Below are 26,053 nucleotides of genomic sequence, written 5' to 3'. Positions count from 1 at the left end.
CCTTCCTCCTGGGCCGTGTTCAGAAAGTGGTGGTGGGGGATGAGTGTTCAGACCCCTGGGGTGCCTCAGGGTTCTGTCCTCTCCCCCATGCTTTTCAACATTTACATGCAGCCGCTGGGAGAGATCATCAGGAGGTTTGGGCTGGGTGTTCATCAGTATGCGGATGATACCCAGCTCTACCTCTCTTTTAAATCAGAACCAGTGAAGGCGGTGAAGGTCCTGTGTGAGTGTCTGGAGGCGGTTGAAGGATGGATGGCGGCTAACAGATTGAGGTTGAATCCTGATAAGACAGAAGTACTGTTTTGGGGGGACAGGAGGCGGGCAGGTGTGGAGGATTCCCTGGTCCTGAATGGGGTAACTGTGCCCCTGAAGGACCAGGTGCGCAGCCTGGGAGTCATTTTGGACTCACAGCTGTCCATGGAGGCACAGGTCAAATCTGTGTCCAGGGCAGCTGTTTGCCAGCTCCATCTGGTACGTAGGCCGAGTGCATGCTCTGGTTATCTCCCGCTTGGACTACTGCAATGCGCTCTACGTGGGGCTACCTTTGAAGGTGACTCGGAAACTACAACTAATCCAGAATGCGGCAGCTAGACTGATGACTGGGGGCGGCCACCGAGACCATATAACACCGGTCTTGAAAGACCTACATTGGCTCCCAGTACGTTTCCGAGCACAATTCAAAGTGTTGGTGCTGACCTTTAAAGCCCTAAACAGCCTCGGTCCAGTATACCTGAAGGAGCGTCTCCACCCCCATCATTCTGCCCGGACGCTGAGGTCCAGTGCCGAGGGCCTTCTGGCGGTTCCCTCATTGCGAGAAGCAAAGCTACAGGGAACCAGGCAGAGGGCCTTCTCGGTAGTGGCGCCCGCCCTGTGGAACGCCCTTCCAGCAGATGTCAAAGCAATAAACAACTACCTGACATTCAGAAGACATCTTAAGGCAGCCCTGTTCAGGGAAGTTTTTAACGTGTGATTTTACTGTATTTTTGGTTTCTATGGAAGCCGCCCAGAGTGGCTGGGGAGGCCCAGTCAGATGGGCGGGGTATAAATAAATTATTATTATTATTATTATTATTATTATTATTATTATTATTAGGGGTGCTGAGCAGAGAGGGGGAGATTTTTTCCCCCCTTGTTCTCCCCCTCTAAAACAAGATGCGTCCTATGGTCGGGTGTGTCCTATAGAGTGAAAAATACGGTATTTCATCTGTTTAGTCCTAGAGGCTAAATTCATGCATGTCATTTCCTCATGTTTTGCCACTGACACTCTGCTTAGGCTCTAGAATTTCACCTGGGGCACTGCTGCGGCTGCCCCCAGATGTGTACCAGTAAATCCCAGTACATGTTTGATATGTTCTATGTGTGTCAGCTAAAACATTATGGCATCTAAAGTAACTTTTTTTGGGGGGAGGGGTCCTGTTACCCTGCTAATTCTGCTCTGCTTAGCTGCAGTGTATACACATTTTAAATAAATAATTAAAAAAAGCACTGAGAGCCAGCCTTGGGGGCCAAGCGGCAATCAGACTGGATCTAAGGGAATTTCAGATTTCAATTTTTTTTGGTTATTATTCTAATAATCATCTTCCAGTATTTTTGTGCAGAATTATAGGTTCACTGCATATAGTAATGTGTCCTGTTCTTCTTTTTGCACCTTCAGTGTAATTCTTAATATGACTCATTCACTGAGAGGCAGTGTGATGTAGTGGGTCAAGTGCTGGACCAGGGCCTTGGGTGACCGGGTTCAAATTCCCGTTCAGCCATAAAATTAATTGGGCGTGACCAGTCACTGCATGTCAGCCTAGGTTGTTGTGGGGATAAAATGAGAGAGCCTTGCAGGGAAAAGTGGGATATAGAGGAAATAATCAAATAAAGTAAAGGTAAAGGTAAAGGGACCCCTGACCATTAAGTCCAGTCGTGGCCGACTCTGGGGTTGTGGCGCTCATCTCGCTTCATTGGCTGAGGGAGCTGGTGTACAGCTTCTGGGTCATGTGGCCAGCATGACTAAGCTGCTTCTGGCGAACCAGAGCAGCACATGGAAACGCCGTTTACCTTCCCGCCGGAGTGGTACCTATTTATCTATTTGCACTGGTATGCTTTCGAACTGCTAGGTTGGCAGGAGCAGGAACCGAGCAACGGGAGCTAATAATCAAATACATTGCTCCAATTCGATCTCTCACCCTGAAACCATTTTATCTTACATTTGCATGAAAGCCAGGAGTCCAGGCTTGCAATCCTCCTGCCACCCAGCAGCCTGAAGTGCCCACATTCCCAAAACAAGACCAACCAAAGTGTCCCTGCTGCACTGCATTTTGCAAGAGAGGCTCCCCATCGTCAGCCAGCCATTCTCCCTTTGGAAACCTAGACAGGGCATTCTTTCAGGAGGTCAGACTACACACCACACTTGTGAGCAACACTTACAGGGTTGATGTTGCTGGTAGACGCCACTGCGGCATTACAGTGGTACCTCGGGTTAAGAGCTTAATTCGTTCTGGAGGTCCGTTCTTAACCTGAAGCACCACTTTAGCTAATGGGGCCTCCCGCTGCTGCCGCGCCGCTGGAGCACAATTTCTGTTCTCATCCTGAAGCAAAGTTCTTAACCCAAGGTAACATTTCTGGGTTAGCGGAGACTGTAACCTGAAGCGTATGTAACCTGAAGTGTATGTAACCCAAGGTACCACTGTACTACAAATAGCAAAACCCAAAATGTCTTCGAAAAGGAGCTTATTAAGAAATAAAAAGTGAACACGTTTTCTTCTAAGAAGGCAGAAAATATTGGGGAAGAGATATTCCCCACTGTCTATCTAAATACACAGAAGAGCTTTACCTCTGACAGGCCCAGAAATGGAGGGGGGGAGGCTAGGCAGGGGGAGAGAGAAAGGAGGAAAACTTCTCAAGGAGTCAAAGGCAGATGCTTGCAGTATAACACAGGAGGCTTTAAAGTACAGTAGTACCTCGGGTTAAGTACTTCATTCGTTCCAGAGGTCTGTTCTTAACCTGAAATTGTTCTAACCTGAAGCACCACTTTAGCTAATGGGGCTTCCTGTTGCCGCCGTGCCGCCAGAGCACGATTTCTGTTCTCATCCTGAAGCAAAGTTTTTAACCCGAGGTATTATTTCTGGGTTAGCGGAGTCTGTAACCTGAAGTGTTTGTAACCTGAAGTGTCTGTAACCCGAGGTACCACTGTACTGGACCCCTAACTAATATTGAAGGGAAGTTAGACAGAGTTCAGGAAAACAGGACATAAAGTGGATGTACTTAAGGGTGAACTGTGGTGGGGGGAAATGCCTTGAAGTTATCAGGGATCATTCTTCATCCACTGAGCTCCTTTTCCCTGACCTAGGAGTAGACCCAGCCTCCCTGTTCTGTAATGGTCCGTGACAGAATGTCCATCCCATGTGCAGGATGAAAGAACTTAACATCCCCACCCAAACTGATTTGTAGAAAGAGGTACAGATGCTTCAAATGAAGAACCAATGTGATGGTCTGGATATTTTAAAAATCTGTTTGGGATAATATTTCTGACATGTTAGGATATCCTTATACCCCTGGAATCTAAAATAGTTCTGTTTGACCTATCTAAAGTATGCTATCCTGGAAAATGATCAATAATCAGTATTATGTCTTATAACTTCTACTAAGATTATGAAAACTAATAATAATAATAATAGGGGCGGGCAGTACATCTCCTACAATATGTGGATGGATTGAAAAAATCTGGAATATATTAGCAATTATTGAGTTAACTTATTATAAAAGAATACTGTTAGAATCAGCCTAACAGGTTTCTGGAAATATTGGGGGGGGGTGTTAATGTTTTGGATTAATATGTTTAATGACAATGTTCAATCTGCTGTAATATTTTGAGTGAAGCCTCTCTGAAACTTACGCAGGGGTTATATTCTGGGGATCACGCCTAAAGCCAAAATCGTGTACAGTAAAAACCCCGTGGTGGTTGGATGCTATTTATCCTGGAACCTCTGGCTTTTAATTTTCATTTTTTATTGCTGTGCATTTAAATCACAGAACCAAAGAACTGTAGAGTTGGAAGGGACCAGCTGAATGTGCACAAGTTAAATGTGTGTAAGTTTCTGGCTTTGCTTTTTATCTTTATGAATTTTCTTTCTGTCTTTATTGAATCTAAACTTTTTAATCTAAACTTTTTTTTTTTTTTAAAAAAAAAAAGGTTTGGACTCATTAGGAGACCCCTAAAAAAATGCTGTCCTATTTGCTTCTAAGCGAAGCCAGGGAGCTCAAACAGCAGATGAGCTTGTCTCAAAATTTGCACAGAGCTGATACCACAAACTGGTAACGCATATGAGTAGGTGAAGGGGCCTCGGCCAGGAATACTGCACTTGAGTTGCTGCCAATGGCAACAAAATTCACCAGAAGGTTCATCTAATCTCCCAGCCTATCAGATATGCTCAGGAGAAAGGCAATTGCTAAAGCAACTCAAGGCCAGTCAAAAGAATCATCACATCACCCACCCGCCCCCGCCCCCTCATAATCAGTCTAGCTTGGTAAGCATCCTTAAGCCACTCAGCAATCTGAAGAAAACTATTTGGTGCCACTTAAAGGCTAAAGAGAAAATCATAAGTTTGTAGCTACCATGATAGGTTTTCTGCACCTACGGCTAATCCCTGGAGTAGTTCCCTCTCTAAGGTGGGGGAAAAACCACCACACAGGATCCCCTTCCTCCATTACAGGAGAGTGACATTTTCTTGGGCAGAGGTGGTGGGCAGGTTGGTGGGGGAGAATCTATTGAAAGTTGGGGGCTGGGGAGTAGCTTTTTGGACTTTTCATAATCCTTGACAAGCATTCAGGTATAGGAGGGCCTTCTCCTCACACGCACGCTGATTGCAATTCTTTCAGAAATGGAGGTTTTCTGTCTGGATGAAATCAAGGTTTTAAAGCACTTTGAAGCAACTCAACTCCTGTGACTTCTTCAGAAAACTGCTTTTGGGGAGGGGGTGGGGAAGAATCCCAACCACAGTGGTGCCTCGCAAGACGAAAATAATCCGTTCTGCGAGTCTCTTCGTCTTGCGGTTTTTTCGTCTTGCGAAGCAACCCTATTAGCGGCTTAGCGGATTAGCGCTATTAGCGGCTTAGCGGCTATTAGCGGCAAAGTGGCTATTAGCGGTTTAGCGGCTTAGAAAAAGGGGGGGGGCGAAAAAAATCGCAAGACTCGCAAGACGTTTTCGTCTTGCGAAGCAAGCCCATAGGGAAATTCGTCTTGCGAAGCGCCTCGAAAAACGGAAAACCCTTTCGTCTAGCAGGTTTTTCATCTTGCGAGGCATTCGTCTTGTGGGGCACCACTGCATTCTGTTCAAATGACAGTTATCTGGGTTTTAGAGATGGGCAGGTCAGACTACAGTGGTGCCTCGCAAGACGAAAAGAATCCGTTCCGCGATTCTCTTCGTCTAGCGTTTTTTTCGTCTTGCGAAGCAAGCCCATTGACAGTTTAGCGGATTAGCGCTATTAGCGGTCTAGCAGCTTTCAGTGATCAGCTGTTAAGCGGCTTATCAGCGGAACAGCTGATAAGCGGCTTAGGAAAGGGGGGGGAAGTGGGGGGAAACCGCGGGAACTCGCAAGATTTTTTTGTCTTGCGAAGCAACCCCATAGAGAAATTCGTTTAGCGAAGTGCCTCCAAAACGGAAAACCCTTTCGTCTAGCAGGTTTTCCATCTTGCGAGGCGTTCGTCTTGCGGGGCACCACTGTATCTCTGTTTTCCAGGTACTTAGCTACATGCCTGTTTTGCTCCTTTCTTTTGGCAGATATGGAATATATTTTTTAAAACAGAAAATGTGGTCTTCCATCCCTGTTTGAGTTCCTTCTTTGGAAGCTGTGAGAATTAATGCAGAGCTGTGTAGAGCAGGCAGGTCCTATAGAAACTCCAGAAAAAGACTGCATTTGCCACATGCCCAAGTGCATGGGTAGGCAAAATAAGGTCCGGGGCCAGATCTGGCCCAATCACCTTCTCAATCCGGCCCCTGTGGACGGTCTGGGAATCAGCATGTTTTTACATGAGTAGAATGTGTCCTTTTATTTAAAATGCATCTCTGGGTTATTTGTGGGGCCTGCCCATAGCTGTCAACTTACAGATTTGAAAATAAGGGACCAGCAGCCTCGAAAATAAGGGATCAGCAGCCAAAATAAGGGATTTTGCTTAGCTTATACAGAAGTCTGGCACTGATGGAGCCATTCTGCTTTTGCTGCGACTGACTGTGTTTTGCAGGGGGTTGGACTAGATGATCCTAAGGGTCTACAACTGTGACCAAAGAAGAGTGGCAGACAAAACTGATGAACGACGTTGAGATGGCAAAGCTTACAGGCAGAATTAGAAACCAGGAAGAGGACCCCTTTAATAAAGAATGGGGAAAGTTTATAATTTAGTTGAAAAGCTATTGTAAAGAGTTACATACATTGGTAGGATTGGCAGAAAACTTGTAGTAAAAATTTGAACTATGGATGGACAAATGATTTATAAAAGGGATGAAAGGGATGCAGAGAGGGAAATCACTACAGTAAGATGCTGCACTGGTTGGAGGGTATGCTAAGCAGGACGTCGGGGCTGCCGTCGTCCTGGTGCGAGGCCTTCCATCGGCCCTTCCCCACCCAAGAGAGAGAGGGAGAGAGGGAGGGAGGGAGACTCTCGCCCACGCCACCCGCCAGCCTGGCATGAGGCGGTTGCGGCGCCCGCTGAAGTGGCGCCCTTCTGCATCCCTCCCCATCCCCTCCTCTTCCTCCTCCCTCAGGCAGTGCGGTGGAAGTCTCGTAAGAGAGGGGCTGCCTGCCTGCCTGCCACCACCCGTCTCCTCACTATGCGCCGAGATGGAGACGCGGCAGCTCGTGCGCGCGCTCTCTCTCGTGGTGGAGGACCCCAAGCCGCTGCTTCCCTCCCGAGCCGGGTGAGCATGAAACCCGGTAAATTTAAGGGATATCATCAATAAGGGACAGCAGCGGGACACAGTGCTAGGATAAGGGAGTTTCCTGCCAAATAAGGGACGGTTGACAGCTATGGGCCTGCCTGGTGTTTTTACATGAGTAGAATGTGTCCTTTTATTTAAAATGCATCTCTCGGTTATTTGTGGGGTCTGCCTGGTGTTTTTACATAAGTAGAATGTGTGTTTTTCTTTAAAATGCATCTTTTGGTTATTTGTGGGGCATAGGAATGTGTTCATTCCCCCCTCCCAAATATAGTCCGGCACCCCACAAGGTCTGAGGGACAGTGGACCGGCCCCCTGCTGAAAAAGTTTGCTGACCCCTGCCCAAGAGCTTTCCCCTCACAATTACTATTCCTACTGTTCTATCTATCTGGCAAACCTGTTGGGATAGGGCCACTGAGTGCAGGTAATTTCGCTGCCCCAAAAGAGACAAAAAAAGTGACTGTGAACTCAGAGCCACCTCTCCCCATAGCACTGCCCCACATCTCTCTGCCAGTCAGTGAAAAAGCCTCTGCCACTTATGTTTTCCAAACTATAGTCTAGAGTCCACATTCTGATCCTGAATCTCAGGGATAAAGGTCTGAAAGCACAAACCAAGAAAATAGACTTTTGATCAACCCAAGTAAGGTTCCCCCTGACAACCAATCAGGCAAGAGACTTTAAATAGGGGAACTAAAGATGACAAATACTGTCTTTCTCCTGATTCTCACATAGAACATAAGAACATCAGAAGAGCCTGCTGGATTAAGCCAGTCCAGTCCAGCATCCTGTTCTCCCCAAGAAGAGGAGATAAGCAACTGGCTGGTAGTTACCGTATTTTTCGCTCTATAGGACACACCTTGTTTAAGAGGGGGAGAACATTAAAAAAAATTCTCCCTCTCTCTGCTCAGCGCCCCTTCAGCAAAGCGGCAGGAGAAACAGAGCCCCTTCCATTTCTCCTCCCACTTGGCTGAAAGAGCGCCGCGCAGCTCTCCCTCTCTGCTGAAGCCGGGAGAGTCTTGCTCTCCTGGCTTCAGCAAAAGGAACCTGAAGCCTCCGGCTATCCCTGAAGCCTTCGGAGCGCAGCGCGAGTTACCACTGCGCTCCGGAGGCTTCGGGTTCCTTTGCTGAAGCCGAGAGAGCAAGACTCTCCTGGCTTCAGCGAAAGGAACCTGAAGCCTGTGGAGTGCAGCGGGAACTCGCGCTGTGCTCTGAAGGCTTCAGGCAGCTATCCCTGAAGCCTGAAGAGTGAGAGGGGTCGGTGCGCATCGACCCCTCTGGCTCTCCAGGCTTCAGCGAAAGCAACGGGAAGCCTCCGGAGCACGGAGGGAGAGCTCCCTCTGCACTTCGGAGGCTTCGCGTTGCTATCGCTGAAGCCAAGGAGCCTGCATCCGCTCCATAGGACGCACACACATTTCCCCTTAATTTTTGGAGGGGAAAAAGTGCGTCCTATAGAGCGAAAAATACGGTACTTAGATTTTCCAAATCCAGGGAGGGTTTCTTGAGGTGTGGCTTTGTCACTGCCAGCCCCTCTCACAGGGAGGCATTAACCACATCCCTGGCCCAGACTGCTGCCCCCACCCTGCTAGTTTTTAACAGCAAAGAGGGGCAAGGGTACAAAGTGCAAGTTATCACCCTGACTGATCCAAGCACCTTGTCCACATCCTTGAGCCTTACTAACTGAAACTCATCCAACAGGTCTAGACACCCCATGAGATTGATCTGCTATAACAGTGGAGTCAAGATCACAGTGGATGCAAGCGATTTTATCCACAAAATGATTTGCAAACAAGTCATAGCGAGCTACCATTAGTTACACCATCTCCTTTGGTTCAGATTGTAATGAGGCGCCATGCTACCAGGAAAAGCCCTGCCAGATGACATAGTGAGGATGCAATGGAGGCAGCAAAATATGCCCTCTTTGCTGCCTTCACTGCTGCTAGGTAGGCTTGATGATGAGCCCTCACCCGTGTTCAACTGCATTCAACCAGATCTTCCCTCCACTTGTGTTCAGGCTGCCTCACTTGTTTCCTCGTCCTAAGCTTTGGAGTATACCATGGAGCCAAGTGGGCTCCATGAAGTGGAAAAGGGTGCCCAGGGGCAATTCTGTCAATTGTCATTTGGATGTTCCAGAGGTGGGCCAGGGCTTCAACAGGAGAGTCAGTCATATCAGCCAGAAAATCTCCCAGAGCCTTCTGGAAACTCATTGGGTCCATCAGCCTTTGAGGGTGGACCATTCATGCAGGACCCTCGACTCGGAGGAGGGGGAAAGATGCTGACAGCCTAAACCTCAACAGGATCTGACCATGACAAGGGACTGATGTCAATGTCCCCCACCTTCAAATCACCCTCTTCCTGCCCAGTTGAGAATACAAGGCCCAGAATGTGGCCTGCCACAAGTGTTGGGCTGGTGACTTGTCGGGACAGCCCCATGATCATCGTGGCAGCCATGAGGTCCTGAGCCACTCCAGAGCCAGTCACCTCAGCATGGATGTTGAAGTTCACCAGAATCACCAGTCTGGGGGTCCTCAACACTGAGACCAGCTCTGTCAGCTCAGGCAGGGAGATTGCTTGGCAGCGAGGTGGGCAGTAAACCAGCAGAATCCCTAATCTGTTGTGATTGCCCAATGCCAGGGAACACACATTCTTGATCCCTGCCCCACACTGGACAGAGACACTGGAGAGAGAGAGAATTTCTATAGATCACAGCAACACCCCCTTCCCTGACCCTCAAGTCTGCCCTGATGCTGCACCAAGTATCCGGGTAAGCACAACTGGGTGAGACCAACTCCACCCTGCTCACCCACCCAGGTCTCAATTATATCATGTAGACGAGCCTCCACATCCACAGTGGAACAATGGATGAGGATAGTCTCACTCCGAGCCAACTTTGCATTCAGCACCAGCAGCCATAGACCTGACGGCTGGCTGAAAAGATAAGTCCTCGAGTTCAAAGAGGAACTGGCACATGGCAGAGTCACCAACTGCCTGTGCCGTGTGCCTTTTACCCTGCCCACCCCAGCTCCTACAACATTCCTCCCCCTACCCTGAACCACTGTGATGGGGCTGCTGTTCCTAGATCCTCTCTCCCCAGGTATATTCCACAAAAAACAATAAACATGGAAGACAAAAACAGTTCAAAACTATTTAAAACGTTTTAGACAATGGGTGTATTATAACAAAACTGAAACCAGCCAAGTATCCCAACCCAAAGATCTATTCAGCTGCCTCAGCTTTCAAATCTGCAGTTAGTCAGGACCTTGGCAGTACAATGGCAAATCACTTTTTTAAATCCACAAATGCTGTTTTCGTCCTTTGTTGCATGAATGAGTGCCGCTATTACAAATCTAGGAACTTGCCCACATGAAGATGAACTTACCTGAGAAATTATTTCTGAGAGATGGTTTTGCTCCTCGTCACTCAGCTGCGTATCAATCTTCACAGTGTTTGATATGAATAAATTCAAGAAGTCCTGATCCTCCTCTCTATGAAGAAAAGCAGAAAGTCTAAAATTAAACAATAGGTAGAAGAAAAAAGGCAAGCGTTGCCACATTCATGGGAGAAGCCAAAGGAAAGAAGCAGCCTGATCAAAGAGCTGTTTCATGGTGGAATGAATTCCCTTAGAATGTGGTGGGCTCTCCTTCCTTGGAGGTTTTGGAACAGAGGTTGGATGGTCATCTGTCAGGGGTGCTTTAGCTGTGATTCCTGCATTTCAGGGGGTTAGACTGGATGAGCCTTGGGGGTCCCTTCCAACTCTGCACTTCTATGATCTTTTGATTCAGTGGCAGGAATGTGGAGTAGCAGGGTTGTTGTTGTTTTAAATAAAGTGCTTATGTCCCACCTTCCAATAGAAAACAAAAGAACACGGGTAGCTTGCCTTAAATCAAATTGGTCCATGCAGCTCAGTGTTGTCTACACTGACTGGAAGTGGCTCTCCAGAGTTTCAGACAGGAAATCTCTCTCAGCCTTACTTGGAGCCACCATTGGGGATTGAACTTGGGGACCTTCTGCATGCAAAGCCAATGCTCTACCAGTAGGCTATGGCCCTTTCCCAAACAGCCTTAACAATAAAAATAGGTGCAAAGGTTAGCTTTGATGGGTAGAGCCACAGCTCAGTGGTTGAGAACCTGCTTTGAAATATGTAGATCCATAAGAACTTAGCTATGGGTCAGCAACAAAGCTGGGATTTTTGCCAAGAGGACTCAGCTTAAATGTGATCTCAGAAAGGCACTTCTTCATGTTTTCAGGCAGTCCCTCCCAACCTGTGCTGGCTGCTCTGCAGGGCACCACATTAAGGCAGGCTGCTCTTAAGCAAGCACACATACACAGCATCACTTAACCCTGGTTGAATTATGCCTTAACTGTGAAAAGATCTTGAAGAGGCACTTGACTTCTGCTTTGTAAATTTAACACACAGGTGGAACAGTGGTATTGAAACCTGATGGGAGAGAAGAGGGGACTTGATCATGCAAGACTTTTAGCTTACTCACACTTCCATTTGTGCCATGATTTCCAGGCACAGGCCCCTTATTTGTAGGACTGGTCTGAGCGGTTTTCTGCTTGCCTCAGTGCTTTCCCTGAGAAAACCTGTTGCTTATCACTGAAGTGGAACAAACACCAATCCACAGAAAACCCAATTGATGTTTCTTCTTGTTCAGCAGCAAACACACCTACAAATCATGGACCTGTGCCTAGATATCATGGCATATACGAAAGTGTGGATGAGCCCTTGAAGTCAGCTCATCCCTGCATTAGATGATCACCCAAGGCTACTAATGAATCATTCTTTGGGAACCACTGGTCTGGCATTTCAAACTTTCCCTGGCAACTGCCCTCTTGGTTCCATAAACTCATCCCCAGAGCCCCCCAACCTACGTAAAGCATCGCTCAGAATACTGCTTTGCGTAACCCAGTAAGGAAGCTAAAACTCAATAAAACTCAAAACAGGAACAATTAATTGCATATTTATTCAAAGTTCAATTGAAACTATTTAGTTTAATTCAACAAAATTGATGAATTTGATCCAGTGACACCAGTTTTTCAAGGTTTGAAAACTACTGACACCTCTAGCAACCACCTGCCTCTTAGCACCTGCCTAGGTAATCCCACCACCTACGAGGAGGGGATACCACCCACTTTGGAAACTGCTGGGCTAGCTGATTTACCAGAATGCCCAACTCAAGGAATCAGACTGCCCCCATGAAACTAGGTGCACCTGTCAAGAGAAGTGATGAGCCGTGCTTGTTTTCCACGGACATGGGCCGTCAAGGTGTCAATCAGCTTCACAGAACCTCTCTTTTTTGCCTTGATCTTGGTCTTTTTTGCCTTGACATGGGCCGCCAAGGTGTTAAGCGGCTTCACAGAAGCTCTCTTTTTTGCCTTGGTCTGGGGTGGAGTGTCCACAGTCTGAAGTCTGCTATTGGCAGGAGTGTCTCCTGTTGCAGGCACTTGGGCCTCCCTAAGGGACATGCCACAGGCACAAGATGAGAATCCAGTACCCTTGCTTCTTTTTCTTAGCATATAATATAGTCAAAGCAACACGCCACCACTTCTATTTTATTTTATACAAAGCTAACTATAACCCTAAGCAAGCCACAACATAAATGCCATGCTAAGACCACTGGCCCATTAACTTGATACCCCATGGAAAATCCACAGGCCTCCTAAAATGATTATCTCCAGCCCCTGTTGTGCCACAGCATCGACACTTTCCTGAGGCTTCTGAATGTAAACACCACATTGCTGGCTGCCAGGGGGTAACTTAATACTTTCAACAAGGAATTGAGCCTAGTGGCTATGACCAAATCTATGGAACTCACTGAAAGAAACAGATTAATTATGAGGAAGTGCTTCCATTCGCTGGCAGCCACTTGTTCATTCACACTGAATATCCCCCACATGTCTGTATTTTCAGTAACTTCAGTTCAGTAACTGGTTTCTCCATTCATGAACTCTGTACTGGTTTATACAAGTCAAATGGGCCTTAGAAAGCACTGCAAATAACAAGGCCAGTGGAAGTGATGGTATTCCAGCTGAACTATTTAAAATTTTAAAAGATGATGATGTTAAGGTGCTACACTCAATATGCCAGCAAGTTTGGAAAACTCAGCAGTGGCCAGAGGATTGGAGAAGATCAGTCTACATCCCAATCCCAAAGAAGGGCAGTGCCAAAGAATGCTCCAGCTACCGCACAATTGCACTCATTTCATGCGCTAGCAAGGTTATGCTTAAAATTCTACAAGGTAGGCTCAAGCAGTATGTGGACCGAGAACTCCCAGAAGTGCAAGCTGGATTTAGAAGAGGCATAGGAACCAGAGACCAAATTGCAAACATGCGCTGGATTATGGAAAAAGCTAGAGAGTTCCAGAAAGACATCTACGTCTGCTTCATTGACTATGCAAAAGCTTTTCACTGTGTCGACCACAGCAAACTATGGCAAGTTCTTAAAGAAATGGGAGTGCCTGATCACCTCTATCCGTCTTGTAACAGCAGCCATGAAATTAAAAGACGCCTGCTTCTTGGGAGAAAAGCAATGACAAACCTAGACAGCATCTTATAAAGCAGAGATATCACCTTGCCAACAAAGGTCCGTATAGTTAAAGCTATGGTATTCCCAGTAGTGATGTACGGAAGTGAGAGCTGGAACATAAAGAAGGCTGATCGCCGAAGAATTGATGCTTTTGAATTATGGTGCTGGAGGAGACTCCTGAGAGTCCCATGGACTGCAAGAAGATCAATCCTATCCATTCTTGAGGAAATCAGCCCTGAGTGCTCACTGGAAGGACAGATCCGGAAGCTGAGACTCCAATACTTTGAGAAGAGAAGACTCCCTGGAAAAGACCCTGATGTTGGGAAAGATTGAGGGCACAAGGAGAAGGGGACGACAGAGGAGGAGATGGTTGGACAGTGTTCTTGAAGCTACGAACATGAGTCTGACCAAACTGCGGGAGGCAGTGGAAGACAGGAGTGCCTGACGTGCTCTGGTCCATGGGGTCACAAAGAGTCGGACACGACTATACAACAACAACAAGTGTAATCTTAGGAGGTTGGTACTTAACCTAGCACCAAAGCACAGGGTTCCATGCAGAGAGCTCCCTGATTCAGTACTCAGCATCTCCAGTGACAAGGATCTCCAACACAGGGGAAGACTCTGTTTAGGATCTTTCCAAGCTTTGTTCAAGCAAAACCCAGTCAGTTTTGTACTTACTCATTTCCTTGCACACTTTGCCAGCTCTACTAGCTTCTTTTAAAGAAGAAGTGACTAGAAAGTACAGTATTCTGCCAAAATAAAACACTCCACAACTTTCGTACTTAACGTTAACAGAAAAACTGACAACCCATGTTTGAAAGAGTGAAACAGACAAGAAAATCAATACTTTTCAATCAACCTGGCATACTTCTCTTTACATATATGCACAGTGCTGCTTTTCTTTAAAAAAAAAATGTTTAGGGGTGCTCTCATTTTCCTATGCATAATGAAATACTGCCCCTCAATGAGGCCAAACTTAGATTCACAAAATGTTTAGGGGTATGCGTCCCCCCAGAAAAAAAGCACTGCATATGCAACACTGACAGAACGTGGTTTAGGGCCTCCGAGAACACACAGCAACTTATGGAATGATGCCTTCGTTTAAAAGCTAAAATGACTGTAAAGTTAAATGTAATTAAATAGATGTTTGCGGCTTCTAGGTAGGATTGCTGAATATTGATTGTTTTCACTTACTTATGCAAGAAGCAACAATCAAATCTTTGGGAGGCAGGGAAACATGTATCAATTTATTGGCATTTTGGGGTTTCCAAGCAGTCAGCCAAAGAGAGACACTCTATGCATATATCACCCAAAGCAAAAAGGGTTGCAGCACCGTCTTCAGCCTCTGAATTGTTTACTGAGAAACAGCCAGCCAACCTACCTACCTGTCTAAACCACAATGCACGTTTTGAATTCTGCATCCTCACTATTAAGTTGTGGGTGAACATATCAGACGACACAGCGATTCTTCAAACTGCTCTTGTTTATTCACAGGCCAGAACAGAGCTGAACTGAAGGGTTCAGCCAGCCTGCTTATATAGAGCTCCACTAGAACGCAACAGTAACCATTTTCTGTAACTATCCAATCACTGAAAGTCACTTTCGATCCCTTATTTGCATATGTGGACCTGAACTATCTACAGTATCCCCCTGCTGGCCCAGGGTGAGAACTTCAGTACATAACACTCACCCAGTCCCATGGGGCTCACGCACTACAGCCTGCCCATTATTTGCACCAGCAGCGCCCCCTGCTTCACCCTCCATGTTGTTAAGGGTCACAATCAAGTTTCTGCGGTCTGCACTGTGTTCTAGAACAGCTGCCTGCAAGAGACAAGAGTAAGAAACTGATGTGTTAGTGTGACAACACCTACACTCTAGAACTCCCTACTAACATCAGACAGGTGCCTTCACTGTACAGTTGTACCTTGGATCCTGAACACCTTGTGACTCAAACATTTTGGCTCCCGAACACCGCAAACTCGGAAGTGAGTGTTCCAGTTTGCGAACGTTCTTTGGAACCCGAATGCCCAGAGCGGGGCTTCTGCAGTTTCTGATTGGCTGCAGGAGCTTCCTGCAGCAAATCGGAAGCCACGCCTTGGTTTCTGAACATTTTGGAATTCGAACGGACTTCCGGAACAGATTCCGTTCAACTTCCGAGGTATGACTGTATTCTTTTCAGCCTGCCTGCTAAAAACATTTTTGTTTAGGCAAGCATACCCAGACATATAGAGTGTTGATATATGTTTTAATCTGCTTTTAGCTTATTTTAATCTTTGAAGGTTTTAAGTGCTTTTTTACAGACGATATTTTTAATTTTCTCTTGATGTTCTCTCCCTACCCCCACCCCCGCAACCATCAAGCAGGTGTATAAATCTTATGAAATAAATAAAATGTCTGACTAGTGTCATACTGGTTAAATCTTTTACCTGGGCTATTGTACACAAAGTAAAACAGGAGAATTTTTTTTATTTTTTAAAAAGCTTACTGTTTCACGATCCTCCATAGCACTGCGAGCCTGTGGATGGCTGTTCTTTGGACGAGGGGCTTCCGAAGCATCATTCCGAGGTCTGAGTGAGAGAGAAACACACACACACACACACACACATAAATAACCAAATTCTTATGACATGCTTGGAAAGATATGAGGGGCCAAAACATCTAATTCAAAAATTCATCTTGTCTTCCACATAAGGCAATCCTTACCTGCAGAAGAAATGAAGGAGGCAAAGCCAGAAGTACAGATAGGTTGGCCTAAATGTTATCCACTTGCTCAAGATTTTACCCTCTTTTGCAGCATGGGAGATCCCTTTACTACTTACCACTGTATTGTTAATATCAATCATATTATGATGACTGATAAAGTATCTTCATAAAGGCTTTCTGTCGTGTATGATTTCTACAGTAAAATCTGAAAGCCAGTCTTGTGAATTTATTTAAAATGCGTAATTTCCTACCAAGCTTTTTTCTTTTCTTTTTTCTTTTTTTGACAGGCCAGCGCCTCCGGCCTTCCTTTCCCTCATCCATCAACTGTGTGCAGCCCTTCCATCAGGCTACCTCAGTGGGGAGAGAGAAGGGAAGCAGGAAGCTCACTCAGTCAGCTTTGCTGGAGGCCCAGTTCCACCAGACACCTGCTGGTCCTCAACTGTGCCAGTTGGGCATTATAGGAACAATTGTTTAGAAATCGGTGTTTGAGTTTTGGTTTTCTTCTCTGCCCCACCTTCCCTTTTCCCTTCTATGTTGTCGGGGTTGTTGTTGTTATTGTTTTAAGATCATAAGTCTTCGGGTGGGGACTGTCCTGTTTTGATTATATGTAAGCCACTCTGGAAGCTTTTTGGGCTGAAGAACCAGGCACAAACACGCCAAGTAAAAATATCAAGCTCTTGCAAGCTATGGCTCCCCAAGCATCTATAAAAGGTGAGGACATACAGAGAAAAGGACAAGGATGTAACAGGTGAACATGGACCATGGGGGAAGGAGCTTCTTAGTGGTGAGGCACACACATTTCTTGAAGGAGGGCCCAGGTTCAATCTGTAGCATCTCCTGTTAAAATATTCTCAGGTAGGAGGGCTTGAGTTTGTGGGGAACAACTCAGAGAGCTGCTGCCAGTCAACGTATAGGAAATATTGGTCTATGGTCTGACTCGGTATAAGGCAGCTTCATGTGACTTTTCCAGGTAAGCAAGAAAGCCACAGTATCTAAAGCATCCCTAAACAGCTTAAACACTAAGTATCTCCATACATGCCCACAACAAATATTTCACAAAACAAGATATAAGAAATCAGAGAGATGAAGCCACAATATTTAAAATAGTGTGGTGACAGTGTGAAATGAACAGAAAGTACCATATTTCAAAGAAGCACCACTGAGGGTACCTGGGGTCTTAGTGCCTCGGCAAACCCCTTTCTACTGGTGTTGTCTAAGACGTTTTCCAGAGGTCAAAGCACTGCATGCTGCAAATACAAGCTTTGACTTCTTTCCCCAACTAAATAGGGGGAATTATTTTATAGGTTCATTTTGGGCAACAGGAGAAGAAAGTAGTAAGAATTACCTTTTCCTTTGGGCATCCTGCCTGCCTGTCTCAGACATGCAATTCATAATGATCTGGAGGATCTGAAGTCAAAGAGGTAGAGAGAGAATGAATGAATGAGTGAGTGAGTGAATGTTAGAAGCCATGTATTCCTTTTAGCCATTGCCACAGGGTCAGGGGACAGTTCCAACTCAGAGTTAGCTATCAAGACACACCTGCCATGTTCAGGCTTGCAAGCTACAGAAGAAGGCCTGAGTTTGAAAAAGCATTTGCCATGCAGCAGCCAGCATGGGCTCTTCCCGCCCTTCAACTGCCACTTGGCAGAAGCAGTTCCGTCAGGGTGCATCAAAGAAAGACCATCTCCACTCATCTCCATTCAGACTAGTCATTGCAGTAATTACTCAGTAACATTTAGGACTAGTGACCCAAGTGTGCTAGTTTTCCTCTTCCTCCATCTTGTCTGCCTGCCTTTTTTTCTTGTGTTGTGTCTTTTAGATAGCAAGCCTGCAGGCAGAGACTGCCTTATTTGTTAATGATTTTATGCAAGCTGCATGGAACAGGGAAGCATATTTGTGTGTTTGAATCCTCTGAATAGCTGTTTAATTTGTTTTTATATTGCTGATTTACTGGTTTTAGATTGTGTCTTGTACACTGTTTAGGTTTTTGAAAATATTGAATGGTACATAAATACTTTTAAGCAAACAAGCATTATTCCCATACTGCATATTATGGAGGTGAGGCAAGCCAGGCAGTGGTTTGCATAATCCTCCTAGAGCATTTAGGAGAGTTCTGAATGGGGGGACTTCTAAATTCACAGCTCAGCTTTAGCCACTATCCTAAATTACCCTGCCTTAACAGGACATAAAGATTACCATCTATCTCTGTGTACTTTACTCATCTACTTCTGGTATGCCATAGTGCAGCCTTTGCAAACAGGGGTGTTGCCCTCCAGATGCCACTTCCATTTGACCAGGACTGATGGAAGCCATAGTCCAAAACACATCAGGAGGACAGTTAGTTGGCAAAGGCTGCTCTGGAACATCAGGAGAAAAGCAAAGTCTTTTTCTGGTACCTGAGATAAGACGTCCTGCTGCTGATCTTCCTTCTGTTGCAGAGAGCCCATTCCCTCAAGGACTGAGGTGGTGTCCCTGAAAGAACAGGCACAGAGGGAGGTAAGAAGAACTAAGGAAGAGGGGAAGATGGTCACATACCTGCACAACGTCAGGGGACATTTCATGCTGCTTTTTTAGATACAGAACCAGAAATGAGAAGTGGGAAGGCAATGTACCCACTTCATACAAGCATAGTAGACACAGCTGCTTTTCAGTGCCGCACTCAGTGGAAAACCTCAGCTTGATGTGTCAGAAAAACAGTGATTATGTACTTGGACCGCCAATCCTGATGACCCTTGAGTTAACCAGCTCTTGTTCCTCATCATGCCAGGCCTGCTGGGTTGGTTCTGGGGAATTTCACATACACCTCCTTTGCTGTTCAGCCAGTCCTTGAGTTGGAAGGTACAGTACAATTGCATCTTCTGCAGGGGCTGTATTCCAGGGATAGTGTGCAAAAACACATATACTTGAAATGCCCATGCATGAGCAATCTTCTGGAGCCAGCACACCAAAGGAAGGTAGAGAGCTTTTAAGCTCTCTGCTTACTGGGCTGTGAGATCTCATGGGGCCATCCAAGATTTCATGAGAGCCAGGTAAGCAAGACAGGGAGATTGAAAACTCTTTCCATGCCAGAAAAAAACTCTATGCAATAAAAGCTTTTAAGCTCTCCACCTTCTGTGCAATTAATTTGTTTGATTTCAACCAGCTGGTCTTCAACAGCATAAAGTTGAAATAGCAAAGGTTAGACATGCATATGTACTGTACCCTTCTAAAGCAGAAGTTGGTGCCCCCTCCAGATGTTTGGATCACAACTCCTATCATCCCTTAATACTAGACCATGCTTGCTGGGGCTGCTGGGAACTGTAGTCAAAAATATCCATTATTAATTATTATTTCATTTATTTGTATCTCACATTCTTTTGCTAACTGGGACTGACACAATGACACAGATAAAAAAAAAATCTAAACAGAAAAGATAATCATTAAAAAGTAACTCTTAATAGAAAAACAGCTCCCCAAAGACTGTCAGAATAAAACCATCTTCCCCCACCACTGGAAGGACAACATGGGAGCCAGTCTAGCTTCTTTGGGGAGAGAGCTTCAAAGCCTAGAAGCAGCCTCTCTAAATCTAGAGTTCGGGGCAGGTTTATATGAGGGAATAAGGTTTTTCAGATAGCTTGGGCCTACACTGCATAGGGCATCTAGGGGGCACCATGTTGGCTACACCAGTGTAGACAGAGCTGAGGGAAAGTGTATGGTTCAATATAAGGCACTTTCCTTCAAGACAGAAAAAAAGCTATTATTTATTCACACAGTGCGTAAACTATGAAATCTGCTAAGCACAAGATGTAGTGATCATCAACAAATGTGACTGGTTTAAAATGGGATTAGGCAAATTAATGGCGGATAAGTTTATTTGGTATATCAGTCATGAACAAATAATGTTATCATGATAACTGTGTGCTTCCAGTACCAGAAATAGCAGACCTCTGAATATCAGTTGCTCACAATTCTGAGTCTCTCAGAGGCATTTGGATAGCCACTGTGAGAACATGATGCTGAACAAGATGGGTCTTAGGCCTGATCCAGCAGGATTCCTCGCAAGTGAAGCTCAAAACATAGCACAGATAGAAGCTTCATGGTACCTACAAGCTACTTAGCCATAATGCTGAAAAAGGCACTGAAAAGTGTGTGTAAATTACCCAGATTCTGCTTATTTTTGCACTCAGCATCACACTTCACCGTGGTGCCAAATCCTGCTATGCAGCCCCCACCCTACCTATAGCTTTGCAAATGCAGGTAAGTTGAAGATGTTGCAAAACCTAAAACGAGCAGAGTGGCTCTCATTACAAGACAGTACAAACTCAGCAGAAGAAATGTTGACACCTGGTCACGGTATCCAGCTTGGTGCTTATGCCATCCTGCTGTTCTCTCATGGCCCGGAATTCGGCGAGCATTGCCTGCTGGTCTTTTTTTGAGCTGGCTGCGGGCTCCTTGCGTGTATACACCTGTGACAGAATCAGATTGCAGGTACTGTTTTTAGAGACAAGTTATTGTTTAAGCAGGGAACAAATGCAGTTAAGGGACTGGCTTTTGCAGAGCGAGGACTTTGGAAGCCATGCAGCCTCACCTCTATCTATCACAGGAGAAATCCCAAATCTGGTGCATATACCACCTCAGCTGGCAGCAGCAGCACAACTGCAGCTCTATAGTTTTGGAAACAAATGGCCTCTGAGTGCCTCAGTAAGAAAACTGCCAGTTCATTCAAGCATCATTCAAAAGTGAGCCCTTTAAGTGGGTTTGTGCAGTTTGGAAAAAATGTTTAGGGAACACTTGAGAGGCCACTGATATTTCCCTCACACAGGCCTGACTCACACAAAAGGAAAACCACAGCTTCCCACCCCACAGATGAACCTTGGGTTCACATGCAAGGTCATCCTCCCCTCCTCTTGAACCAGCATAGTGGCCTTTTGCACCTGTAGGGGAAGGAATTCCACAATCGAGGCACCACTACAGAGAAGGCCCTGTCCTGAGTCACTGTGAGACACACCCACTAGAATGATCTGAAATCAGGCTTGGAAAGAAAGTGGAGGGTTTCATCAACTTTGCACTGACCCTTAGAAAATATTAGAGGAACAGTGCGAGCCCTGTCCACTCCCGGGGACGAGAGGATTGCCCCAACAGGTCAGAGGAGCCCCCTCAGAGATGCAGAATGATGGCACAGTGAGGAATTTGCCCCCACGCCGGTCCAGAAGCAGCAAGAGAACTAGGCTGCTAAGGCCAGATAAAGTTATTGACCTCTGACTATTCATACAACAAGAGCCATCCTTGCAAGACTATTGCACAGATGAGTGAAAACAGTTGGAAACCTTGAACATTACTTGGAATCTGTATATTTCAGCCTATATAACCAATATATTTTTCAAATAAAATACTGCAATTTCTTAATAATCTCAGAAGGCAGCATACAAAAATGACTGTTATATATGGCCAGTTGCAGTAAAGTTCAGGCTTCCTCAGCCTGGCCACTTCACACCTTGAAGGATAACAACTCCCATCATCCTTGACCATTGGCCATACTGGCTAGGGCTGATGGGAGCTGGAGTCCAAGATGTCTGGACGGTACCAGGTTGAGAAAGGCTGGTCAAGCCTATATACCCAAATAATCTGAAGGTGATGGGGAATCAGTCATGTATTGTGGCAACAATGAGGCATCTGTAAGCTCTGCTATGGAGGCTTATTGGCAATGCAGCCCCTCTCTCACACACACATGCACAAACAGGAATCCTGTGTGTGGCACCAACATCACTGTGGTTGCATTTAAGAGCTAAGGTCTTCACCAGGTTGTGAACGAGGGGGGGGGGTACAATACCTTCCGTTGGATGCTCGCCAGCAGTTCAGGTTTCCCTTTTTTGAACTGTGGGTGTTGATACTCCATGGTAGGGTTGTTGAAAGTGAGCATTGTTTCATTTCTCATTGACGTTACCTTCTTGAAGCCATCTGTGAAGGCATTAAAGGAGATGAATGCTCTTTAGTTTCTCCTCCCAAGAGGCGATATGATTCTAGATCTGTTCACCTTCCTTAGTAAGAATATAACAATATACCAATCCATGTTCAAGGTGTTGCTACTGGTATACAAAGCCCTCAACAGCTTGGAACCAATTTACCTGCAAGATTGCCTTGCCCCACATAAGCCTATTCAATGGCTTCAATCTGCAGAACTGGTACTTTTACAGGTGCCATATAACACCTGTTCCACATCTGCAAGAACTTGATCTTTTTCTTGTGGTAGCACCTATACTTTGGAACTCCCTGCCTATTGACATCAGGCAGGCACTTTCCCTGTAATCTTTTTGGCACCTGCTAAAAACATTTTTGTTTAGACAAGCCTGTCCTTATGTTTAAAAAAAGCTGATGTGTGTTTTAATTTGTTTTTAGTCTATTGCTGTTTTAACTTTTCAAATGTCTTAAATTATTCATTTTTCTTACTGATAATTTTATTGTTTTATCCTTTTTGTAAACTGTGTTGAGTTTTTGTCTTCACTTTTTTACAATCAAGCAGTGTTTCAATTTTATGAAATAAGACATCTGAAAACATACTTTTCAGAGAGAGGAGGGCCACGTAATTGAAACAAACCTGCCCATGGTCATTTCTTTTGACCAATGATTATAGAAGGTAAACAGGTAAGGGAAGAGGGAAGCAACAAAGGGAACCACACCTGCCACTCATCTTGCCCTCTAACAGCAAGAACTGCAGCATCTTGGTTTGCTCGTTTTGATTGTTGTTTTAGTACCATCAAGCAAAGAGTTGTGTGGCACCTTCAGGACCAACAAATTTATTATGGTGCAAGATTTCATGAACCACAACCCACTTCATCAAATACACCTGACCAGGGCCACAGGACTCTTGAGGGTTTTTCTGCAAGAGACTAGCACGGCTACATCTCTAGAAACTGATATTACTTGTGGTGCTTTTAGTTAGTTCATCCATGCCCTCCTATTCCCCGCTTCCTCCAAGGAGCTCAGAACAGCACACAGAAGTGGTCCTACCCAGCCTCCCATGTTACCCTTGTAGCAGCTCTGCAAAGCAGATTGGGCTGAGAACACCTGACTGTCCCAAGAGTGTCTGAGAGGCCCTCAGTGAACTTCACAACAGAGTGGTGAAACACTATTCCCCTTCACTTCTTTTAAGCCACAAGTCTAAATTTCAAAAGAGGAGGCGATTAATGATGCTGGATAAAGACAAGCTTCATCCACGAATTATGCCACCCATGTTCCAAATTGTGACACCTCCTGCCATTCCCCTGCTTTGTTTCAAGACCAGGAAACTCTTATTGTGTCCAACTCAACAATGCCTGCACTCTTTCCTGAGATCATCTCTTCATTTTAGCTAGAAATCGGTATTTCAATACAAGAACATTTGTTGAGGGATATGGGACTATTCTCCACCCCACCCCATTTTAAAGTTATGGTTATCTTTAGGGCAGGGCTTTTCAAAACATTCCCCTCACAGGAAACCCTCTTCACAGCAATGCATCACAGAGGATACTGTGCATCAGAATATGCTTCACTCTAAAACATGCAACAGAGAAAGCAGTTGTTGCCTTCAATTCTTGTAATTGATCTAATTCTACTTGAAGCCTAAAAAACTACTTCTGTTGAGAGACTCAATGTTTTATTTTTCCTCTTTCTTTGTTTCTTCCCCCTAGTGGTGGTGCCTCAGACTAGGCCTTGCTCCCTGCACCTGAGCTTTAAGCAATATAATCATCATTTGAGAGAATTGCTGCTGTTTCCTCCAGCACTTGTGGCCAACTCACATGAATCTTAAGAGTTGTGCATTGACTAATTATATCCTAGTTAATTGGGCATATCAACTGTTGGAATGATAGGCTTAAAAAAAAAATCTGGAATAACACCTACTAGGAACTTTTGGGAAGGGATGTTTAATTGTTCCACAATTTCAGTTTTGTTCAACTGATTTTTATTTAGAGAACAGTTTTGGATCATTTGTGTTTATAATGTGAACTAAGTGAAAATCATGGACAGAAAACAGTAAACACACACAGATCTGGTACTTACACAAGTTGAGCTGACGAACGAAGCTGGACAAGTTGTTGTGTTTGAAGTATTTTGGGAGCAGCTGAGATGCAAACCTTTGCTCATCCAAGATGCAAACTTTTTGCCCATCCTAGAAGAATTAAAGGTGGGGAACAGCACAGTAAGGAAGAGCAGCAACAAATCTGAGCTTCCTACATATTAGACACACAAGGAGTGCTATTGTAAGAGCCATTGTGGAGACAGGAGGAAGAGTATGCCACAATGCCTAATGCTTTAGGACTACATGAAAAAAATCCTAGATTTGATTTTTCACACTCACCAATTCAGTAGGTTGTGGTCAAGCTCCCGTCCTCTTTTGCATAATCTTAGAGCAACGATGGGGAAACTCTGGCCCTCCAGCCATTGTTGGGCTGAGACTACAACCAGCCCCAGCCAAGGAGCAGGGAAGACAGGAGCTATAGCCCAGCAACAGGTCCCAGAAAATGGCAACAGGTCCCAGAATGGTGTATGGAACAGGCACGTAAAGAGTCACTTAGCTGGGGTGATTAAAGGATAGCAGCCAAAGAATCACACATAAACTGGAAGATATTTGGGTTCTTTTCATGGTTTCAGGGTGCTGATGTGCCTAACACAGGGCAGGGAGGTTTGGCTAATAACTTATGTGGACTTATTAACAAAGGTTTGGATTGGATAAGAAAATGCTCAGCAAGACTGATTCCCATTACCGGCCCCACAGCAAGTAGCTGCAAAACACAGATTCCCACTCAAATGACACAAAACAGCTGTAAGCAGGGGTGGAGGAAGGGGGTGCAGTGGGTGCGGTCTGCCCCGGGTGTCACCACTGAAGGGAGTGACAAAATGCTGGGCGGCACTCACTGTGGGGCCTGCAGCATGCCCGAGCCACACGTCTCATGGGATAGACATGGTGGCTTGAGTGTGTGCAGGCTCCGCACTGCCCAAACGGTGTAGGGCAGCTGAGTGGGAGGAGGCAGGCAGACTCCGGAGGCCCCGTGGTGCACCCCGCCCCTATTGGCGGCATGCCCTGCCCCTGGGTGCGCTGCCCCAGGTGCCCGAGTGGCTTCCTTGACAGCTGTAAAATACTAAAAGGAAAAAATAGTATCTTTAAGGGGTAAAGTTTTAAAGCAGCATATACAATACTTTCTTGCAGCCCGAAAGTGTTGTTTTAAGAAAAGGGATATGTGCTGAATATCTCTAAAAAAGGGCTGGGGGATCAATTGCTACATCATCCAAAAACAGTTAAAAGTCCACATCATGCTAACAGTTTCATAACAGGTGACGTGGCAATATATTGCAATTCATGATGTCTTTGTGTGCTGTGTAAAAATCATGATGTGGGGAAAACTGAAGCAAGTCATTGCTTTTCTCCTGATTCCTGTTCCCCCTGTTGCTTTGGTACCTCAGCTCTCTCCTGCCTCTTGCAGATGGGAGCGATCCACGAGAACAGGCGCTGAAGAAAGGAGCCTACCCGGAAACTTTCCTCAGTAATATTGAGGCCATGAGCTTCTTGTTTTTAAGCTCAGAGGCCAGGCTGGTAGGTGATTGAGGGAGGCCTCCGATGCAGGAAGCCCATTATGTCTAGCCGCACAAAAGCTGCCATGTGGCTGTCCAGCCCTGCCTTTTGAATAACTGCTGCCCTCAGCTGGGGCTTCCTTGGAAGCCGCTGCTAGTCCTGGAGAAAAATGAACTGGGGTTAAAACTTTTGAGTTAAATAAAATAAAAATAAAACTTGGCCTGTTGTTTAAGCCTCCTTCCTCACTGGTCCCCTTCTCTCTCTCTCTCTCTCTGTGTGTGTGTGTTTCTGTGTCTCCCTCACTTCACAAAATTTGCTTTCCCCCCTTGATTATGTAATTAAACTTTTAGGAAACAACATCTCACCTTACCTGTTAGC

The 26,053-nt window shown here is 45.5% G+C and overlaps 1 protein-coding gene across 1 annotated transcript in view; it reads right to left on the bottom strand.

The window, feature by feature from the left end:
• The window catches only part of LOC309333331 (heat shock factor protein 3-like), a gene marked incomplete at its 5' end in the record, with an annotated part of 31,415 nt that extends 5,740 nt beyond the window's left edge, over window positions 1–25,675 (bottom strand). Inside the window, 9 exons of the mRNA XM_081846704.1 lie at window positions 10,297–10,402; window positions 15,137–15,267; window positions 15,932–16,013; window positions 17,495–17,556; window positions 18,546–18,621; window positions 20,473–20,594; window positions 21,959–22,086; window positions 24,166–24,274; window positions 25,631–25,675. Coding sequence (XP_081702830.1) covers window positions 10,297–10,402; window positions 15,137–15,267; window positions 15,932–16,013; window positions 17,495–17,556; window positions 18,546–18,621; window positions 20,473–20,594; window positions 21,959–22,086; window positions 24,166–24,274; window positions 25,631–25,675 — 861 coding nt within the window. The remainder of the gene's footprint in view (window positions 1–10,296; window positions 10,403–15,136; window positions 15,268–15,931; window positions 16,014–17,494; window positions 17,557–18,545; window positions 18,622–20,472; window positions 20,595–21,958; window positions 22,087–24,165; window positions 24,275–25,630) is intronic.
• Between the last annotated feature and the right edge of the window lie 378 nt (window positions 25,676–26,053).

The sequence above is a fragment of the Podarcis erhardii genome (genome assembly GCF_964252035.2).
Source record: "Podarcis erhardii genome assembly, chromosome: Z".
Classification (NCBI taxonomy): Eukaryota; Metazoa; Chordata; class Lepidosauria; order Squamata; family Lacertidae; genus Podarcis; species Podarcis erhardii.
Note: the sequence above shows the minus strand (reverse complement) of the source record. Positions and strands in the feature narration are given on the sequence as shown.